Source organism: Salmo trutta, chromosome 7 (assembly GCF_901001165.1).
Source record: "Salmo trutta chromosome 7, fSalTru1.1, whole genome shotgun sequence".
Lineage (NCBI taxonomy): Eukaryota > Metazoa > Chordata > Actinopteri > Salmoniformes > Salmonidae > Salmo > Salmo trutta.
In genome coordinates, this window is record NC_042963.1 from 37,096,263 (window position 1) to 37,119,436 (window position 23,174).

General features: G+C 42.9%; 1 protein-coding gene across 2 annotated transcripts in view; it reads left to right on the plus strand.

Annotated features, from left to right (window-relative positions):
* Positions 1–23,174, plus strand: part of LOC115197322 (furin) — a 223,724-nt gene that overhangs the window by 141,909 nt on the left and 58,641 nt on the right. For both annotated transcript variants that reach the window (XM_029758720.1, XM_029758721.1), the window contains exons 5-6: positions 3,519–3,647; positions 4,189–4,265. In XM_029758720.1, the coding sequence (XP_029614580.1) occupies positions 3,519–3,647; positions 4,189–4,265 (206 nt within the window). The remainder of the gene's footprint in view (positions 1–3,518; positions 3,648–4,188; positions 4,266–23,174) is intronic.

The window sequence follows — 23,174 nt, forward strand, 5'->3', positions numbered from 1 at the left end:
GGTAGCTATATTGGCTATTCACTCCTATCTGATATATTAGCACAATGTTTATCTAGCCAGCTAGCTAGCATAGTAGCTAATATAGCTAGCTAGCTACAGATGAAAGAATTAGTTATCGTAATCTTTGCCAACAGGTCACATAGCTATCTTCTTAACTAGCTAGCTTATGGCATGCATGTCCGGGCACGTCAACACAAGCCTTATTATTAGTGAGTTAACTAAACTAATATTTGCAACAGGAGTTTGATTTTGGTCACTGTGTCAATTCATCCATTTGTCAATACTGCACCTTTCTGTTGGAGTATGAGCTAGCTTGCTGCTTGCTGCTGCTGCTGATTATCCCAGCTAGACATTCCTCGGCATTGTGCAGGGCTCGTGGCTCGGTGGTGAGTGGCAGCGGGAATAGCAGCAGCTTTGCTATGTAGAGGGACTACAAAATGCCAATATTGGCCCGGTATATCGGCTTGGCCGATAATCGGTCGTTCTCTATCTGTTATCAACCAGGTGTCATTCATCAAGATGCTCCTCAGTGTCTTCCGTTTGAAAGGCTCCAGATCATAGCAAATGAAACATGATGACACCTGTAGGACTGTTGCTTTCAGAAGTAGACAGTGTCCATACCGCCTTCTCTCCTCCTCTCATAGGCGCAGGGATGCTTTGATTTCTCCTAATCCTCCTCCTCTCTCTCTGCAGTCTGCACCATATGATGGTGGGAATGGATTAATTGCAGCATTGACAGGGCCAGACACAAATCACCTGTGAATGGAAGGCTGTGAAACCACCTCTGTCATTCAGCATTACTGCTCTAATCGGCTGAGGGCTCTAAGCCTGTTCTGCTGTGTGTTTGAGGCTGTTCAACAGTCCCTCTGAAGCCAAACACTGGTGGCTTGTCTGTAATGAGGTTTGCATGGTTTGCATTGGGATGAATGCAGATGTTATAGGGTGATATTGCATACAAGCCTTTTGGACAGTGTATCCAAAGCTTTTCTTTTTCCTGTCTGACAAAACAGTTTGCACGTAGTCGGTTCTGCCATAGACTGTTAAACTAATGATTGAAAATAGTTTCCAGGGCCTCCCGGGTGGTGCAGCGGTCTAAAGCACTGCATCGCAGTGCTAGTGACATCACGACAGACCGTGGTTCGATCCCAGGCTGTATCACAACCGGCCGTGATAGGGAGTCCCATTGGGCGGTGCACAGGTTAGGAGAGGGTTTGACCGGCGGGGCTTTACTTGGCTCATTGCGCTCCAGCGACTCCATGTGGTGCGCCTGCAGGCTGACCCCGGTCGTCAGTTGAATGGTGTTTCCTCCGACACATTGGTGTGGCTGGCTGGTTAAGCAGGTGGGTGTTAAAAAGCGTGATTTGGCATGTCATGTTTCTGAGGACGCATGACTCGACCTTTGCCTCCTGAGCCCATTGGGGAGTTGCAGTGATGAGACAAGATTGAAAAAGGGGGTCAAATACAACAACACCAAAAAATATATATATACAGTACCAGTCAAAAGTTTGGACACACCTACACATTCCAGGGCTTTTTTAAATTTGTTCTATTTTCTACATTGTAGAATAATAATGAAGACATCAAAAGTATGAAATAACACATATGAAATCATGTAGTAACCAAAAAAGTGTTAAACAAATCAAAATATATTTTATATTTGAGTTTCTTCAAAATAGCAGCTTTCAACCCTCTTGGTATTCTCTCAACCAGCTTCATGAGGTAATCACCTGGGATGCATTTCAATTAACAGGTGAGCCAATCAGTTGTGTTGTGACAAGGTAGGGGTGTTATATAGAAGATAGCCCTATTTGGTAAAAGACCAAGTACGTATTATGGCAACAACAGTTCAAATAAGCAAAGAGAAACGATAGTCCATCATTACTTTGAAGGTCAGTCAATCCTGAAAATGTCAAGGACTTGGATTGGATGGATTTGTATGAGTTGGACCGCAGAGTGAAGGAAAAGCATCCAACATGTGCTCAGCATATGTGGGAACTCCTTCAAGACTGTTGGAAAAGCATTCCAGGTGAAGCTGGTTGAGAGAATGCCAAGAGTGTGGAAAGCTGTCATCAAGGCAAAGGGTGGCTACTTTGAAGAGTCTAAAATCTAAAATATATTTTTGGTTACTACATGATTCCATATGTGTTATTTCATAGTTTTGATGTCTTCACTATTATTCTACAATGTAGAAAATAGTAAAAATAAAGAAAACCCTTGAATGAGTGTCCAAACTTTTGACTGGTACTCCATATATTTTCCAGATTTGCTTCCTTGTAGTCTGTATAAATAAACATTATACTGTATCTCTATATGATTAGAAAAAGAGGAGCTAACTGCCTTCCTCTGTGTAGTCCCATGGTAATTCTGCCCCATGTGTATAGGAATCGTGTCTGTATAAGCAGCACAGTGGCTGCCCTGGGGCCAGGGATATTAAGCTCCCTCACTAAAGGCCCTGATGCTGCTCTGCCGTGGCCCAGCAGGAGGCCTGCCCTGTAGGGAGAGATCAGCAGGGAGCAGGGGGTGGAGGAAGTGGAGATGGAGGTGTCCTGGAGCTCTAGGGGAAGCACGTTTTCTCACCCTACCTCTTTCACTCTTTTTTTCTCTCTCCCCCCATCTTTTTCCCTATTTTTTCCTCACTCTATCTACCTCTACATTTTACTCTTTCTCTGTCACTTCCTTCACCTTTTTCTCTCTCTCCCTCTCCGCCCTTTTCTCTGCTCTTTTCCCTCTCTCCCTGCTGGTTAGAGTGGAGCCCTGCTTTATAATTCCCCCTGTGAGCAAGGCGAATGCTCTCACCAGGTTCTCACTTATTCATATTTCCAGCTGCAGGCTTGCTTCCTCTGACAGGGAAATTATAGTAGCCCCCCACGCTCTGCGGGTTAGCCCCGCTAAAGAGACTTCCCAGTGACACACTGTGTGTCACAGTGTGTGTGTGTCGCTGTGTGACTTTGCCTGTCTATGTGTGTGTGCGTGCATGCATGTTTGTGGTTGTGGTTGTGTGTTGTGGTTGTGTGTGGAGGGTAAGGGGTTTCAACAGGGTATGAACACAGTCAAACATCCAACACGGCCCCCCAGTGTTACATTAGCAGGGCTATTCATCTTTCATCTGAGCCACCCTGGTCTCTTTTCATGTGTATTTTTGCTGATGCTCACATTTTTAAATGGTTGCTCTACTTGTCTGAGTAATGTGGCTTGCGTGCGTCAAATGTGAGTCATACAAATGTCCTTAAGCATTCTCTCATTTTTGGGGAAGTTAACAGAGGGATGTGCTTTGTGCTATTGTTGTGACTGTATATATAACTGAGAAATAAAGGAAGATAGTCCAAAGGCACTCCAAGTATACTATTCTAAAAAATCTGTATATTGTATTGGCATTTTCACACAAAAAAAACAACAGATGCCTTATGTGTTTCAGCACCATATTGGCCTTCATCAGGGCGAAACCATGTGAAACTATATGATACTATAATGCTATAACAATGGCTTCATTAAAGCTTGTTCTTCTGTCTCCCCGCCAGTCCAACCCCAGCCAAGCAGACCTGAATGCCAAGGGAGCATGGTCCCAGGGTTACACTGGGAGAGGAGTTGTGGTCACCATCCTGGATGACGGCATAGAGAAAGACCACCCAGACCTGGCCACCAACTATGTGAGTACCACAACCACAACCTGCTCTGTCTGGATGGATGGAAGAAGAAGTAGCATTCTTCCCAGCTCCACATTGCTTTCACCTTGCCTGTGTTTTCACATAGTGCAGATGAGATAGAAGAAGAAGAGTAATTTCATCTGCATTATCTGAGACACACAGCTAGGGTAAGGCAATGTGAGGATGCCTACTTCAGCCTCAAATTACTTTCCAGGAATTGCTTTAAAGTGTAGCAACAGAGACTCTCAATAAGGCTGTTGAGATGCATTCTGAGAGTTGTCACTCTCACCATATCCTTATAATTTAGCAGACACTCTGATCCAGAGAGACTTACATGAGCTATTAGGGCCAAGTGCCTTGCTCAAGGGCACATTGACAGATTTTACACCTAGTCGGCTCAGGGATTTGAACCAGTGGCCTTTAAGTTACTGGCCCAACACTCTTAACCACTAGGCTACCTGCGGCCTTTACCACCCATATCATGAAAGGATGTAATTCAGCCATATCCCCAGTCTCTAACACCTGTTTCCATCTCTGTTCCCAGGACCCTGAGGCCAGCTATGATGTCAACGATGGAGACTCTGACCCCCAGCCACGCTACACACAGCGCAACGAGAACAGGTCATGTGATATCCTGCTCTGCCCCACACCTCATCTGGATTATACATACATACATTCATACAGCAAAATGAGCTCTGACAAAGTTTGGTAAATTTGTTCAAGCACATTTTGCAGGTTCACTTGGTTGTGTAATGCTGTGTCTCTTTAAGTAAAGGCCCTCAAGCAAGATATGCTTTTCAGTCTGTCTGCCCTCATTTATAAACAGCACTGCTTCTCTGACACAGTGTCATCCATTGATAGTTTGTCAGGGGATTGTTGACTGGTGACTGAATCAGATGAAATACCAATATGCCCTGTAACAGTGCTTCTCACAGCCCAGCCTCAGAGACTCTGTCCTCGAGGTTCTTGTACTTTTCTTATACAAAAAGTGTTTTGTATTTGCTTCGGTGGATCAGCCATGCTGCAGTAACAACATTAAGAAGTTCCTCTCCCCCTCCTCCAGCTCCCCCTCACCACCCCAGAGCCTGAGCCATTTTGGCAGATTGTTTGTAGCTAGTACAGTAGTTGTTTATTTGCCCCTGGCTGATACCAGCAAGTCTCTCTTCAGGCTTTTGGTGTTTGAATTAAGAAAACACTGGTCCAAAGTAAAAGGAGGACTTCTAAATTCCTTAAGCACCTCCTCCTCAGCCCCTCTCACCTCCCTCACCCTAACCCCAGCGTGTGGCTGTCTTCTGCTGTGGTTCCATCCCCCTGGATCAGATGGGACACTGCTGCATTCCTCCCGCCTCTGGTACAAACAGCAGGATTTGCCTCAAATCTCCCCCTTTGTTTCTGGGACAAATTCCAGTCTTCTTTTGTTTTTGTTAGTTGGTTTTTCTCATTTATTTTGTTTTAATGCTTAACAGGATCTTGAACTGAATTCTCTCCAAAGCAGGACATGGTTTAAACTTCCCCAGACTTCTGTCTTTGAGCTGCCTCTGCCTCTACTGTAGATACTGAAGAGAGATTCACTGCATTTTCCCCTGTGAAATGAAAACAATGGCTTTGCACATCGTATCACTAAATGTTTTCCCTTTAACACAGATCTTCTTCTCTTGAAGCTGCCATTCTACTGTACATATTGAAGCGATTCCCTCCCTCTTTAACTCCCACTAGAGAGCCTTCCCAGAGACACGTGTGTGTGTGTGTGTGTGTGTGTGTGTGTGTGTGTGTGTGTGTGTGTGTGTGTGTGTGTGTGTGTGTGTGTGTGTGTGTGTGTGTGTGTGTGCGCGTGTGTGTGTGTGTGTACTGTATATACTGTACATATTGAAGTGATTCCCTCCCGTCTCCCAAGTGGAATAAAAACAATGGCTTTGCATCACCAAAAGCTTTCACGTACACTGTTTTCTTCTGCCTCTACAGAAGAGATTACCTCTTTAGTTTACCCACTGGAAGAAAAACTATTGATTTGCATAGTCAAGGCCAAGTGCTTTCACTTTAACCAGGGACCTTGTTTCCATGTTTGCCTGGAGTGGTACTACCTCTGCCTAAGCCTACCCCTGCCCACTTGTCTGTTTGAGCCAGTCACCACTCAATCCTGATTACTAGGGAACGCAAGACTACTCCTTGGTTGGTTCTGCTTCTTCTAACCAGCTCCACTGCTGCTGCAGCTACTGTTACTGCTGCTGCACATAACTTCAGAACACACACATGCACACATACACATTGTAACTAAAAAACACATGCACACACAGTACAAACACAGTACAATACACACCATAATCAATGCGATTATCCAGGACGGAATCAATTTATGACCAAGAAATGAGAAGCAAGTGTGTGTTTCTGTCAATAGCGCTGAGCGCTGTGTGTTTGGAGTGACCTGAGGAAAAATGAAAGCAGATGAGTTCAGTAATTCCCCATAGAGGCGTGCGGCCAGAAGCTGAGTAATACTCTCCGCCTCCCCACAATGGGATTATATTCATATATTCATATGACTATATTCATGGGCAGAAAAAGGAACAGGAGACTTAAGTTAGAAACTTACGTCCTCTTCCACTGCCAAGGCCAGCTCATTTGTATTGGTGACATTCAAGGCTGGGTTTTGAATTCACATCCATTAAGGAGTTGTTCCGGGTAGATGCTTTGTACTGTGACTTGGTACGACTGGCAGGTATTGTTGGAAGGGTTTTAAGCCAGGCTGGAGTAAGGCTCTTGCCCAAACAGGTAATTATTTTGTGCTCCATCATTGGAATGTTTGTCCTCTCTGTGTTTTCTCTCCTCCTGTCCTCCATTACAGTGCTGTCAATATTGTGGATTGGAGATTAGAGAGGGTGAGAAGAGACTGAGAGATGCTAGGGGTACCAGTGATGAAAGGGCTGCTGTCCACAGCCTTGTAGTTTTTCACCCACCCACCGGACTATCTGTCTCTGGGCTTGGCCTTAATCCCTCTTACTGTCTATCCTATCAATGGTGAGAGGAGGCAGAAGAAGAGGTACCAACCGTTGTGCACACATTTTAATTTTTTATTTTGTTATTTCACCTTTACTTAACCAGGTAGGCCAGTTGAGAACAAGTTCTCATTTACAACTGCGATCTGGCCAAGATAAAGCATAGCAGTGCGACAAAAACAACAACACAGAGTTACACATAAACAAACGTACATTCAATAACACAAAAGAAAAGAAAAATAGAAAGAATCTATGTACAGTGTGTGCAAATGTAGAAGAGTAGGGAGGTAAGGCAATAAATAGGCCATAGAGGCTAAAATAATTACAACTTAGCATTACTACTGGAGTGATATATGTGCAGATGATGATGTGCAAGTAGAGATACTGAGGTGCAAAAGAGCAAGAGAGTAAGTAACAATATGGGGATGAGGTAGTCGGGTGTGCTATTTACAGATTGGCTGTGTACAGGTACAGTGATCGGTAAGCTGCTCTGACAGCTTATGCTTAAAGTTAGAGAGGGAGATAAAAGGCTCCAGCTTCAGTGATTTTTGCAATTCGTTCCAGTTATTGGCAGCAGAGAACTGGAAGGAAAGGCGGCCAAAGGAAGTGTTGGCTTTGGGGATGACCAGTGCAATATACCCGCTGGAGCGCGTGCTACGCGTGGGTGTTGCTATGGTGACCAGTGAGCTGAGATAAGGCGGGGCTTTGTCTAGCAAAGACTTATAGATGACCTGGAGCCAGTGGATTTGGTGACGGATATGTAGTGAGGGCCAGCCAATGAGAGCATAGAGGTCGCAGTGGTGGGTAGTATATGGGGCTTTGGTGATAAAAACGGATGGCACTGTGATAGACTGCATCCAATTTGCTGAGTAGAGTGTTGAGGGCTGTTTTGTAAATGACATCACCGAAGTCAAGGATCGGTAGGATAGTCAGTTTTACGAGGGTATGTTTGGCAGCATGAGTGAAGGATGCTTTGTTGCGAAATAGGAAGCCGATTCTAGATTTAATTTTGGATTGGAGATATTTATGGGGCAGTAGTGAGTCTGGAAGGAGAGTTTACAGTCTAACCAGACACTTAGGTATTTGTAGTTGTCCACATATTCTAGGTCAGAACCGTCCAGAGTAGTGATGCTAGTCGGGCGGGAGAGTGCGGGCAGCAATCGGTTGAAGAGCATGCAGTTTTACTAGCATTTAAAAGCAGTTGGAGGCCACGGAAGGAGTGTTGTATGGAGTTGAAGCTCGTCGAAAGCCTTGGCCAGGTCGATGAAGACGGCTGCACAGTACTGTCTTTTATCGATGGCGGTTATGATATTGTTTAGGACCTTGAGCGTGGCTGAGGTGCACCCATGACCAGCTTGGAAACCAGATTGCATAGTGGAGAAGGTACGGTGGGATTCGAAATGGTCGGTGATCTGTTTATTAACTTGGCTTTCGAAGATTTTAGAAAGGTAGGGCAGGTTGGATATAGGTCTGTAACTGTTTGGGTCTAAGGTGTCTCCCCCTTTGAAGAGGGGGATGACCGCGTCAGCTTTCCAATCTTTGGGGATCTTAGACGATACAAAAGAGAGGTTGAATAGGCTAATAATAGGGGTTTCAACAATTTCTGTGGATAATTTTAGAAAGAGAGGGTCTAGATTGTCTAGCCCAGTTGATTTGTAGGGATCCAGATTTTGCAGCTCTTTCAGAAATAAAGGAGCAGATTTCACATATCCAGTCTGATCCCTTATGGGTGCACCTTGGTTGGTATGAAGTAGTTCCAGTATACTGTATATTTGGCTCTGAGGAGAAGCAGCTAGCTGCAGCAGTTCTTTTCACATCCAAAGCACTCCACTGTGACAATCACCCACTGGCACAGTGATGTCTGAATGTCGTTGTCCCTTTGTTTCCCGCCCCTGAACAACCTTCACTTAACGTCTGGACACATATTTCCTCCTGCAGGTTTGGAGACAATTATTATGTGATTTGAAGAGGGAGAGCCTAGTGTATAAAATATGTTCTCTCTTTCACTGCCTCTCTTTCTCTCTTTTACACTCAATACTCAATAGAAAGTCTCGCCCCTGACTCCTAACTTCAAAGTTTAACACATAAAAAGCGCCCGTCTATTCCAAGGCCTGGCTATGTTGTTTACCATCTTTCTATCTGTGTCTCTGAGACGGTGTGTTTATTTCCCAGATGGCCCAGAGCCTTGAGATGAATCAACAGATGTTAGGAAGTGATGTTGGCAGGCTCTCTCTCTCTCTCTGTTTTTTCCATTAATATCCTCAATGTCCAGAGGGCCAAGAGGGCTGAGTGATTGAAATTGTGCGTCTGTGAATGATTGAAGGCTGCTGTGCTCCTGCTCCAGCCACTTCAATAAGTGTGGCTCAGTTGGTAGAGCATGGTGTTTGCAACACCAGGGTTGTGGGTTTGATTCCCATGGGGGGCCAGTACGGAAAAAATAAAGAAAAAATAAATACAAAATTATGAAATGTATGCATTCACTACTGTAAGTTGCTCTGGATAAGAGCGTCTGCTAAATTACAAAAATGTGATTGAGTACTGTAAATGGCCTGAGCCCCTGAACCCCCCAGCAGATCAGACACCATCACCAATATACAGATACAGATACTGGGCAGGCCTGATGAATGGCAGATTTAAGCAGGTGTGTCACTGCTGTGAAGAGTTAGACCTCCCTCAGTGAGACACGACACAGCTTAGGCCAGCTTGCTTTGTTTAGAAGCCTCTTTGTTGGACTGGCTTAATATCACACATCTCCTTTAAACCACAGTTGAATGATTCACTTCATTATAGCTACTTAAAGTGTCTGTCTCATTGGGTTGGCTTGCATCTTTTAAAGCCATTTTCAGAAACCTTATCATTGAGTCAGCTAGTCTTATCACATGAGCCCGGTCAAGTCGCCTGATGAGTGATTCTCATTAGATGTGGCAACCAGAGACGTGTGACCACTGGCCAGGGTAGGTGGGAGGAAAGAAGCAGTAGATTGCGCTCTTCCCAAGACCTGAGAGAGAGAGAGCATGGTCCTGATTGGTTGGGCTTAGGAGAAACTCCAGAGTAACCGTTTGAACAGCGGCCCGGCCCATAGCTGCTTCGGGGATCAGTTAAGCCGAGCGGAAAATAACCAAATCCTTTTAACAGGCCCCTTGATCCAGCCACCATCCAGCCCTATTCACTCACACTGCCACAGATACCCCACAGCCAACAGCACCACTACAGCAGGCAGCAGCAAAGCACTGGTCCACCAAGTCAGCCAAGCACACTGCAATGTCTGTCACACTCTATAATAAACATCTGAACATGCACAGTGCATGTTTTGTCTTGGTGTCTAAAATCTAAAATCAGAACAATATTTGCTGGAGAGACGTAACAATAGCCCAAAATGGCTTCATTGCTCCATGCCATTCTTAAGTAAAAGGACAAGGCAACCAATAGGCTGGAAGAGGTTGTATAAGCCTGAAGGAGAGAGAGATACAAGTATTCCCTCTCTCAGTCAGCTAAGATAAAGAGAGCACAGTGACCCTGTTGATAGTGTATAGGTTACCTTTCTTAGTCTACCATAGAGTATTGCAGGGGTGGTCTTTCAACAGTCCTCCTGGAGAACTGCTGGGTATGCAGGCTTCTGGGTTAACACTGAGGAGTGGAGGCTGCATGATGGAAGCAGTACTTTATAATTGGTCTTCTCACACATTTAACACCTAACAGGGAGTGACTGGGGGACGAAACCCTTTCTTTTCACTGTCTACCTTAGTCTCACACGTACTGTAGCAGGTCGCGCAGTTAACCCCAGGCCTTATGAGTAGGGCACAACTGGTGCTGTTCAGAAGGTATCATTTTCAAGGAACACAGACTAACACCAAATTTTACTTGACAGTCTTGTCTGTTCTATGTTCTCTGTGACACTTTAACCAGTGCATTTAGGGGAGAGAAATAGAGACTGAGAGAGAGAGAGAGAGAGAGAGAGAGAGAGAGAGGGTGAGTAAAGTTCCTCTAAAATAATTTCCTGTGATTTTTGTTTTGACAAATTTAGAATTAAGATGTCATCTGGTTGTCAAACCCCTCCCCCCCTTGGCCACTCTCCACACATTAAGCTGTCGTCTGTCTGATCTGAAAGGCATCCAGTCCAATCACACCCTGTAATCACGCGGCAGCTGTGTGTTTGTCTGTGTGTGTGTCTGGTAAACGGCTGTTCTGTGGATGGCTCCCCTCCAGCAGCCCATGTGAAAGTGCCTCGGGGCATAGTGCTTTAGTTCCTGCCCACTATCAGTGAAGTGGATAAACTTCCTCCCTGCTTGCACATGTCTGGCCAAATGACGATGGTGCCTAGATACCCTCTGCCACAAATACCATTTTGAGATACTATGGATGAAACAATGATCTCGCCGGTAGCTAGGAATCCATTTTGGGGAAACGCGCCCAGCCTGGCCGATTGCCTCCTGGCCACGGTGCTGCTTGTTGTCTGGGATTGGGCCAGTATAGACAGACTCAGTGAGCAGGACTGCTATCTGTTCTCTCTCCTGATAGTGATTAAAACATTTAGCATGGTGTGCCTTTAGAATCCCCCCTCTCTTTAAAAGTCAATGTGATGCTCTCATAAAGGAATGTGACACAGGGTTTCTGTCTATGGCAGGGTAAATTATGGTTTAATGGTTCTTATGTTTGGCCAGCAGCCAGTGGGATAAACTATGTGTGGGTGGGTGTGCGTGCGTGCGTGCGTGCACTGTGCTAGGGTGCATGTTTTAAGGCATGTTTAGGAGTTAACTTTTACGTTCAGTGTGTGTGCGTGTGTGCTTGTGTGCGTGCATGAACATGTTCAAGCTTGTTGACAAGTTGACTGTTATGTTCAGACTAATGCTATTCTTAATTGCTTATATTTAACTTTAATTGCATAATTCTGTTCAAAGATGATGTACAACATGTTAGCATATGCTTTGCAAGGCACCTTGGGTAAAGGACACATCTGTCAGTGAGCCCTTGTCATGACAGTATCATTGCTAATATTTAAATCACTCTAATCCAAAGTGTGAACTTTATGACAGCTCAGGTCAAGTGGTAAACGAAGTGTAGAAAACATAATTTAACATCAGATACTCTTGTTTTCTCTACTTACCAATCCTTGGTCACAAGCACCATTATAGCTGGGTACTTTAATAAAGGAAATCTGAGGAAAATGCTACCAAAGTTCTATCATAACATCTTCTGTGCTACTTGCGCTTCGAGAACTCAGGAACATTGCAACTCCCCCTTCCGGGACGCTTCCATTTTGCTCCTCTCCTCCTATAGGCAGAAACTTAAACAGGAAGTACCCGTTGTAATGAATGTTCAATGTTGGTCTGACCAATCGGAATCTATGCTGGGAAATGTTCTGGGTTGCCTCTGAGAATAGCATTGACGTATACACTGACTCAGTGACTGAGTTCATCAGGAAGTGCATAGAGGATGTTGTTCCCACTAGGACAATTAGAACTTATTCAAGCCTAAAACCGCACATAGAAGGCAGCATTCACACAAAACTTAAAGCGCAAACCACCGCATTTAACCAATGCAAGGTGACTGGGAACATGGACGTGAAGAACCAGACCAGCTATGCCCTCCATAAAGCAATCAAAGAGGCAAAACCTCAGTACAGGGACAAAGTAGAGTCGCAATTCAACGGCTCAGACACAAGACATATGTGGCAGGGACTCCAGACAATCACGGATTATAAAGGGAAAGCCAGCCACGTTGCGGACACCGACGTCTCGCTCCCGGACAAGATAAACACAGCTTTTCTCCCTTCAAGGAAAACACATAGCCACCAACGCGGGCCGCAGCTGCACACAAGGACTGTGAGCTCTCGTTCTCCGTGGCCAACCTGAGTAAGACATTTAAGTGTTTAACCCTCGCAAGGCTGCCGGCCCAGACGGTCTCCCAAGCCGCATCATCAGAGCATGTACAGACCAGCTGGCTGCCCAGTCTTCCTACCCAGTCTGTTGACCCACTTGCTTCAAGATGTCCACCATTGTTCCTGTACCCAAGAAGGTAACTGAACTAAATGACTATCGCCCCGTAACACTTATGTCATCATGAAGTGGTTTGAGAGGCTAGTAAAGGATCATATCACCTCCAGCTAGCCGCCACCCTAGACCCACTACAATTTGCATACCGCCCCAACAGATCCATGGATGACGAAATCGCCAACACACTGCGCACTGCCCTATCTCATCTGGACAAGAGCAATACCTACAGTTGAAGTCGTAAGTTTACATACACCTTAGCCAAATATATTTAAACTCAGTTTTTCACAATTCCTGACATTCAATCCTAGTAAAAATTCCCTGTCTTAGGTCAGTTAGGATCACCACTTTATTTTAAGAATGTGAAATGTCAGAATAATAGTAGAGAGAAGGATTTATTTCAGCTTTTATTTCTTTCATCACATTCCCAGTGGGTCAGAAGTTTACATACACTCAATTAGTATTTGGTAGCATTGCCTTTAAATTGTTTAACTTGGGTCAAATGTTTCGAGTAGCCTTCCACAAGCTTCCCACAATAAGTTGGGTGAATTTTGGCCCATTCCTCCTGACAGAGCTGGTTTAACTGAGTCAGGGTTATAGGCCTACTTGCTCACACACGCTTTTTCAGTTCTGCCCACAAATTTTCTATGGGATTGAGGTCAGGGCTTTGTGATGGCCACTGCAATACCTTCACTTTGTTGTCCTTAAGCCATTTTGCCGCCACTTTGGAAGTATGCTTGGGGACATTGTCCATTTGGAAGACCCATTTGCGACCAATCTTTAACTTCCTGACTGATGTCTTGAGATGTTGCTTCAATATATCCACATCATTTTCTGTCCTCATGATGCCGTCTATTTTGTGAAGTGCACCAGTCCCACCTGCAGCAAAGCACCCCCACAACATGATGCTGCCACCCCCGTGCTTCACGGTTGGGATGGTGTTCTTCGGCTTGCAAGCATCCCTCTTTTTCCTCCTAACGTAACGATGGTCATTATGGCCAAACAGTTCTATTTTTGTTTCATCAGACCAGAGGACATTTCTCCAAAAAGTGTGATCTTTGTCCCCATGTGCAGTTGCAAACCGTAGTCTGGATTTTTTATGGCGGTTTTGGAGCAGTGGCTTCTTCCTTGCTGAGCGGCCTTTCAGGTTATGTTGGTATAGGACTCGTTTTACTGTGGATATAGATACTTTTGGACCTGTTTCCTCCAGCATCTTCACAAGGTCCTTTGCTGTTGTTCTGGGATTGATTTGCGCTTTTCGCACCAAAGTACGTTCATCTCTAGGAGACAGAACGCGTCTCCTTCCTGAGTGGTATGACGGCTGCATGGTCCCATAGTGTTTATACTTGCGTACTATTGTTTGTACAGATGAACGTGGTACCTACCTACCTACTTGTGGAGGTCTACAATTTGTGTCTTGGCTGATTTCTTTTGATTTTCCCATGATGTCAAGCAAAGAGGCACTGAGTTGGAAGGTAGGCCTTGAAATACATCCACAGGTACACCTCCAATTGACTCAAATTATGTCAATTAGCCTATCAGAAGCTTCTAAATCATTACATCATTTTCTGGAATTTTCCAAGCTGTTTAAAGGCACTGTCAACTTAGTGTATGTAAACTTCTGACCCACTGGAATTGTGATAGAGTACATTTTAAGTGAAATAATTTGTCTGCAAACAATTGTTGGAAAAATGACTTGTGTCATGCACAAAGTAGATGTCCTAACCGACTTGCCAAAACTATAGTTTGTTAACAAGAAATGTGTGGAGTGGTTGAAAAACGAGTTTTAATGACTAAGTGTAAGTTAACTTCTGACTTCAAGTGTATGTAAGAATGCTGTTCATCGACTACAGCTCAGCATTCAACACCATAGTGTACTCCAAACTCATCACTAAGCTCGGGGCCCTGGTTCTGAACCCCGCCCTGTGCAATTGGGACTTCCTGTCGGGCCGACACCAGGTGGTGAAGGTAGGTAACAGCACTTCTGCCACGCAGATCCTCAATTCAGGAGACTCACACATGTGCGTGCTTAGCCCCCTCCTATATTCCCTGTTCACCCATGACTGTGTGGCCACACACATCTCCAACATAATCATCAAGTTTACTGACGACACAACAGTGGTAGGCCTAATTACCAACAATGACGAGATAGCCTACAGGGAGGAGGTGAGGGCCCTAGCGGAGTGGTGCCAGGAAAATAACCACTCCTTCAACATCAACAAAATGAAGGAGCTGATTGTGGACTTCAGGAGACAGCAGAGAGAACTTGCCCCCATCCACATCGACAGGGCCACAGTGGAGAGGGTGAAAAGCTTGATGTTCCTCTGCGTGCACATCACTGACAAACTGAAATGGTCCATACACACAGACAGTGTGGTGAAGAAGGCACAATAGCGCCTTTTCAACCTCAGGAAGCTGAATAAATTTGGTTTGATCCCTAAGACCCTCACAAACTTTTACAGATGCACCATTGAGAGAATCCTGTCAGGCTGTATCACTGCCTGGTACAGCAATTGCACCGTCCGCCACAGCAGGGCCCTCCAGAGGTTGGAGTGGTCAGCCCAACCCATCACCAGGGCACACTGCCTGCACTCCAGGACATCTACAGCACCCGGTGTCACAAGAAGGCCAAGAAGATCATCAAGGACCTCAGCCACCCGAGCAATGGCCTGTTCACCCCACTCCCATCAGGAAGCATCTAGAAGGCGGAGACAGTACAGATGACATTGCTCGTTCTGATATTTCTTCATTTCTTTCATTTTATTTTGGGGATGTGTGTATTGTTTTGTATTGTTAGGTATACTGCACTTTGGAGCTAGAACCATAAGCATTTTGCTGCACCTGCGATAACATCAGCAAAATATGTGTATGTGACCAATAAAATGTGATTTAATTTGACTTCTCTTAAGCTATGCTAACCTTTACTCTGTGTCGATTAGTATGAATTGAGAAGTGTCTTGTGTTGCCATATATTTTTCCTCTGTATTTGATAGACTCCCCACCAAAGGGGAGGAAATCACAGTAATCTTCCGCAGATGAAAGTGTTCTAAAAGCTAAACATTTTTTATCCTTCATTTAACTAGGCAAGTCAGTTAAAAACAAATTCTTATTTTCAATGACAGCCTACCGGGGAAGAACGACAGATGTTTACCTTGTCAGCAACCTTTCAGTTACTGGCCCAACGCTCTAACCTCTAGGATACCTGCCACCCCTATACATAATGGGTAAATAGCAGGTGGGTAATGTAATGTATTGCAGAGTTGTGCTCCAGTGTAATCAGCTTCTCAGCTGGAGATAGAACACCATCCCTTTGTCCTCTGACTCACCAGCAAGGTGAGATGGAGACCCAACCTAGGTTCGGAAAAATACCAGTTAAGACTAGGGTTGTGGCATTCATGAAATTTTGTTAGCCAGTTACTGTCATGCAAAAGACTGTTGGTCTCACGGTAATTGACCGTTAACTAACCTAACCACGTTTAGCATCTCCAGGCCTCCACGCACACAAGCCTCTTACAAGCAGATGATGTGGACCTTTGGAACATCTACATTTTAAAAAGTAGGAAATCAATTGAATATACACCATCACAATAAATCCATTCTTTATTTTAGGCAAGTCTGAAGAAACATTATGATATGAAGAAAGTGTATTTCAGAAGAACATAATATGAGTTCGCCTACTGTATGTTATCTGGCTGTACGTCATGCCATAGGCTGTAGGCTTGTTCATTTAGCTGACAAGGTAGGCTTATATGTCCCGTGCCATTATTGTGTATTATATGATTCTATAGTAAGAAGAATAGAATTGAACTAGAAAGTATATTTCTTCTATTCCGGAGCAAATGCGCATATGAAGTGTCTATGTTGAGAGTAAAAGTGATAATTTGAAGCAGGTCCTATACGCTAAGATTTAGAGTTATTTGGCAACTTTAGTTGTGAATGATACAAACCTTAGAATGTCTTAGAAATTAAAACATATATGGGCTGCATGATGTGACTATAGGCTATTGATGATTTGAGAAAGTCACAAAAAAAACTTGCGCCCTGTTCCTTGCCTCCGGCTACACGCTGTCCTCTCATCAAGTGATCATATTTTCACCCATCAGACTATTCTCAATTAAATGTTGTCTTTACTAATAAAAGTACAATTTGTTTCGATTAAGAATGGCCCATAATTAAATGGGCAGGAACAGGGGGGAAATGATCATCTGTATGCACTTGAATGGAGGCCGATTTCCCGCTGGTTAGTTTTTCAATTATGCCAGGTAGGCTAGGGGAAAGGGGATACCTAGTCAGTTGCACAACTGAATGCATTCAACCAAAATGTGTCTTCCGCATTTAACCCAATCCCTCTGAATCAGAGAGGTGCGGGGGGCTGACTTCATCGACATCCACGTCAATAGCGCCAGGGGAGCAGTTGTTGTTGGGGGTTAACTTATTGTTTATATTTTATTTTACCTTTATTTAACTCGGCAAGTCAGTTAAGAACAAATTCTTATTTACAATGACGGCCTACCCTGGCCAAACCCAGACGACACAGGGCCAATTGTGCGCTGCCCTTGCTCAACACCGAGGTAAAGACAGTTTTGGGTTGGATATTTGACGGATATTCGCCTGTAGTTTTCCTTACGTCCACCAACAGCAGTTAGGGACCGTCAACATAGTGACAAATTTTCAAATTCCAATAGCTATTTAACCATTACTCCTAAAACTTTCAAAACTGGTTCTAGCTAACCCGATGGCATAGAAACACATTGCACACATTTATTTTTTGTCGATTTACATCTTGCACTATTTTTTATTATTTATTTACATTTTTGAATTTCAATAGCTCATTGGTCATATGACCTACTGGACTCAAACAAGGTTCAAAATGTCCACTGACTACCCTTCTATATTGCACACCCTTTAGTTTGTCCATTTTCATCTCACAAGATTTTACATGAATTTTCAAAATGTAAAATTTCAATAGCTCCTTGATCATGTGAACCAAGGACTTCAAACAAGGTTCAGAATGTCCACTGAGTTGGCCTACATATTGCACACCCTTCAGTTTGTCCATTTTCATCTCACAAGATTTTACATGAATTTTTCAACATTTAGAATTTCAATAGCTCCTTGGTCATGTGACCTACTGACTTCAAACATGGTGCAGAATGTACCCTTCTATATTGCACACTCTTGTTTGTGTGCTGTAAAATCACGCGGTTTAACGTACATTTTTCATAGTTTTACATTTCAATAGCTCTTTGGTGTTGTCAATTACACACCTAAGAAGCGTGCAGTGGATATACATCCATATTGTATAATCTCTAGTTATGTCTCTTCTATATTGTTGTACATTAATATTCGTTTGACAATTAGGGGGTTCAGTCCAGTGTTGTGTTTACCCTTTTCTTTAATATTTATCTATAATAATTGGTAGTTCTAAGTACTTATTTTCCCTGTTTTTTTTCCCACAGTATTTAACAACGGTACACAATAGGAGAGAGACAGATAATATCTCCTTTCGTCGTTAATATCAACCATAAGGGAAAAGTATGAGAGTCATGCTGTTAATTGTCCAAAGCAGGGATGGAGAGTGAGTTAGTGAGGTAGGCTGCAGTGGGTTTGCTGGTCAATACATATACTGAACATTTAACCACAGTAATGGTGGCCAGTATATCAATGAATAAAAATGGAACATTGACAAATTAAACAGAAATTGTAGACCTTTAATCTTTTCCAACATGTCAGACACTTAACTTCAAATAAGTATGAAACATTTCACAGTGTTAACTTTCTCTTTATCCCTGGTTGATGTACATTTCAGAGCCTCTTCAGTGTGGATGGGGTATAGCATACATTTTCAACAACAAAGACTGCACTTCCAGTTTGTGTTCTTTACTGTTGAACTATTTTGTCTTCCTAGTTACAGCACATGGAACCACCGTTGGCATGCAAAACATTAAATCTAAAACAAAACAAAGCATAACACGTTATAAATAATATCAAAATCAATGCAGTATGACGAATGACGAATTAGCCATCCATTGTGTTATATCATAAATTGTCTTGCATGCCGTCACTGTTGTCAAAAGATTATAAACATGTTAAATAAAGTTACTAACCCAGTCAGTCTTTGGGCCACATCCAGGTTCTTTATCAGTGGCACACATGAAGCAGTTGTTGGCTTTGTTGAACTCTGAAATCATAGGCATGAACTGAACATATGGCTGTCCGACACAACTACATAAATATAAAGAATTTACATTTACTTCGAATTAAATGTCATTACATACCAGACATTTTTAGTATATCCTCAGCCATTTCTATTAACCTCCCTGGGCTAGGTGGGACGCTTACCTACTCAACAGACAGTTGAATCCCGTGGCGCGTTATTCAAATACCTTAGAAATGCTATTACTTCAATTTCTCAAACATATGACTATTTTACAGCATTTTAAAGACAAGACTCTCGTTAATCTAACCACACTGTCCGATTTCAAAAAGGCTTTACAACGAAAGCAAAACATTAGATTATGTCAGCAGAGTACCCAGCCAGAAATAATCAGACACCCATTTTTCAAGCTAGCATATAATGTCACATAAACCCAAACCACAGCTAAATGCAGCACTAACCTTTGATGATCTTCATCAGATGACAATCTTAGGACATTATGTTATACAATACATGCATGTCTGTTCAATCAAGTTCATATTTATATCAAAAACCAGCTTTTTACATTAGCAGGTGACTAGCATTCCCACCGAACACTTCCGGTAAATTTACTAAATTACTCACGATAAACGTTCACAAAAAAACATAACAATTATTTTAAGAATTATAGATACAGAACTCCTCTATGCACTCGATATGTCCGATATGTCTATTTTAAAATAGCTTTTAGGTGAAAGCACATTTTGCAATATTCTAAGTAGAGATTCCGGCATCACAGGGCTAGCTATTTAGACACCCAGCAAGTTTAGCATTCACCAAAGTCAGATTTACTATAAGAAAAATGTTATTACCTTTGCTGTCTTCGTCAGAATGCACTCCCAGGCCTTCTACTTCAATAACAAGTATTGGTTTGGTCCCAAATAATCCATTGTTATATCCAAATAGCGGCGTTTTGTTCGTGCGTTCAAGACACTATCCGAAAGGGTAAATAAGGGTTACGAGCACGGCGCATTTCGTGACAAAAAAATTCTAAATATTCCATTACCGTACTTCGAAGCATGTCAACCGCTGTTTAAAATCAATTTTTATGCAATTTTTCTCGGAAAAAAGCGAAAATATTCCGAATCGTCAAATCGATTTTATTACAAAGAGAGTGAAAGTAAAAGCATGCTATCCCCTCATGCACGAGCCTCATTCTAATGGCCCTCTGATAGAGCACTTGCCAAACGCGCTAGTGTGTTTCAGCCTGGGCCTGCCTCGATATCATTCAGCTTTTTCCCGGGTTCTGAGAGCCTATGGGAGCCGTAGGAAGTGTCACGTTACAGCAAAGATCCTCAGTCTTCAATAAAAAGAGCCAAGATTAACAAGAATTTGTCAGACAGGTCACTTCCTGTATGGAATCTTCTCAGGTTTTTGCCTGCCATATGAGTTCTGTTATACTCACAGACACCATTCAAACAGTTTTAGAAACTTTAGGGTGTTTTCTATCCAAAGCCAATAATTATATGCATATTCTAGTTACTGGGCAGGAGTAGTAACCAGATTAAATCAGGTACGTTTTTTATCCGGCCGTGTAAATACTGCCCCCTAGCCCCAACAGGTTAAAATTGTACATTTTGAAAAATTCATGTCAAATCATGTGAGATGAAAATGGACAAACTAAAGGGTGTGCAATGTGTAGGCCCACTGAGTGGACATTCTGAACCTTGTTTGAAGTCACTAGGTCACATGACCAAGGAGCTATTGAAATTCTAAATATTGAAAAATTCATGTAAAATCTTGTGAGATGAAACTCCAGGACCTTAATGTGCTTCTTCTTGAGCCACTCCTTTGTTGCCTTGGCCGTGTGTTTTGGGTCATTGTCATGCTGGAATACCCATCCACGACCCATTTTCAATGCCCTGGCTGAGGGAAGGAGGTTCTCACCCAAGATTTGATGGCACATGGCCCCGTCCATCGTACCTTTGATGCGGTGAAATTGTCCTGTCCCCTTAGCAGAAAAACACCCCAAAGCATAATGTTTCCACCTCCATGTTTGATGGTGGGGATGGTGTTCTTGGGGTCATAGGCAGCATTCCTCCTCCTCCAAACACGGCGAGTTGAGTTGATGCGAAAGAGCTCCATTTTGGCCTCATCTGACCACAACACTTTCACCCAGTTGTCCTCTGAATCATTCAGATGTTCATTGGCAAACTTCAGACGGGCATGTATATGTGCTTTCTTGAGCAGGGGGACTTTGCGGGCGCCGCAGGATTTCAGTCCTTCACGGCGTAGTGTGTTACCAATTGTTTTCTTGGTAACTATGGTCCCAGCTGTCTTGAGATCATTGACAAGATCCTCCCGTGTAGTTCTGGGCTGATTCCTCACCGTTCTCATGATCATTGCAACTCCATGAGGTGAGATCTTGCATGGAGCCCCAGGCCGAGGGAGATTGACAGTTCTTTTGTGTTTCTTCCATTTGCGAATAATCGCACCAACTGTTGTCACCTTCTCACCAAGCTACTTGGCAATGGTCTTGTAGCCCATTCCAGCCTTGTGTAGGTCTACAATCTTGTCCCTGACATCCTTGGAGAGCTCTTTGGTCTTGGCCATGGTGGAGAGTTTGGAATCTGATTGATTGATTGCTTCTGTGGACACGTGTCTTTTATACAGATAACAAACTGAGATTAGGAGCACTCCCTTTAAGAGTGTGCTCCTAATATCAGCTCGTTACCTGTATAAAAGACACCAGGGAGCCAGAAATCTTTCTGATTGAGAGGGGGTCAAATACTTATTTCCCTCATTAAAATGCAAATCAATTTATAACATTTTTGACATGCGTTTTTCTGTTTTTTTTGTTGTTATTCTGTCTCTCACTGTTAAAATAAACCTACCATTAAAATGATCATTTCTTTGTCACTGGGCAAACGTACAAAATCAGCAGTGGATCAAATACTTTTTTCCCTCACTGAATGTGGTAGGCTATGTATTGTATAACGGCACAATCATTATTTTAATTCAGTTTTTTTCTGGCTTGGGCTCATATAGACCTATGCATACTCTCTAATATGGTATGGGTGTTTTGAAATAATTGCTGTCCATTTCATTGAGTTACGCTTTGAAACAACATCCACAACGACCATGTCTTGTTTCCACTCAGTTTAAACTTTTTTTGTTCAAATTTATTGATCACAGTGAGGTGAGTTTAAGAACACAATATTGTTTTGATAATAAGTGTTTGATGTGATTTTCAATTGGATTTGCATTGATATCAGAGTTAGAGGGACAATAGAGCCCTGAGTATCAGGCCATTAACAATCTGATGGTCTTTAGCGAGTTGGGTATGTAACTCAACAGTTACGAGGAATTTTACTACTGTCATGACTTGTGACTGCCGGTGTGGCGGTAATATGATCACCGCAACAGCCCCAGTTAAGACAACATAATAATTCCGTTCGATAAAAAAAAAAAAACATTCATTTGACCAGCGCTGTTGCTGATTCTACAGGATTAGCATTGAAAACGTGACCAGCGGTCGGGAGAACAGGTAATACAGTGGCTGTAGATAATTTAGAAAACATTTAAATGAATATAGTGACAGTAAAACAGTTGTGTTTGCTGGGTAGTTAGCTAAAATTCACTACGATTGGGTTTATTTTCCACTTTGATGGCAAACATTCTGTACTGCTACCATTCACTCCCAGTCATTTTTGCTCCAGCTCTAGTCCAATGAATTTATTTTCTAACTCTTCTGCATGGAATTATTAGTTGTCTTAACCTTTTATCTTCAACCTAGTACCCAACCAGGACGTGTGGAATTACTGGATCCTCCAACAACAATAACTGTTTTTATAATTAGTCCCAGCAGTGTTTCCTATTATGTGGAAGGACCATGTCCAGGGAAAGGCATGAAAGTGTGTGAGCCTCCTAATCAGATAGCTGCACAGGAAGAGATCTTAATGTCTGATGTAATGACCTATGTGAAATGCCAACGCTTGCTCTGTTCCCTCAGATTGCATTCTGATCCCATTGCACCAGGTCCTGAAACAAGGGCAGGCTGCAGAAGAATACAGACATTTTAATGATCACACAGTAATGATCTGGTCTTTCAGCTGACTGACTTTTGCCCTGAGGGACTAAAGTCATTAAAAGTTAGACTAGGTTTTTATTATCAATGTCTTGTATGGAGGGGTAAGTACTAGGTAGTTGCTAAAGGGCAGTTCCACGGTAACGGTATTACACTTTGACTCAAAAATGTTCACTTTTAAATATATCCCAAACAAAAAACATTTTTTCAAAGTTTAACAAACCATACAATTCTATGCACAATGACTGCTTTGAACAATTAACACAAAACATTTCAGAAAAACACATTTACAGGAAGACCACGTTTTCCAAAAAACTCACTTAAATA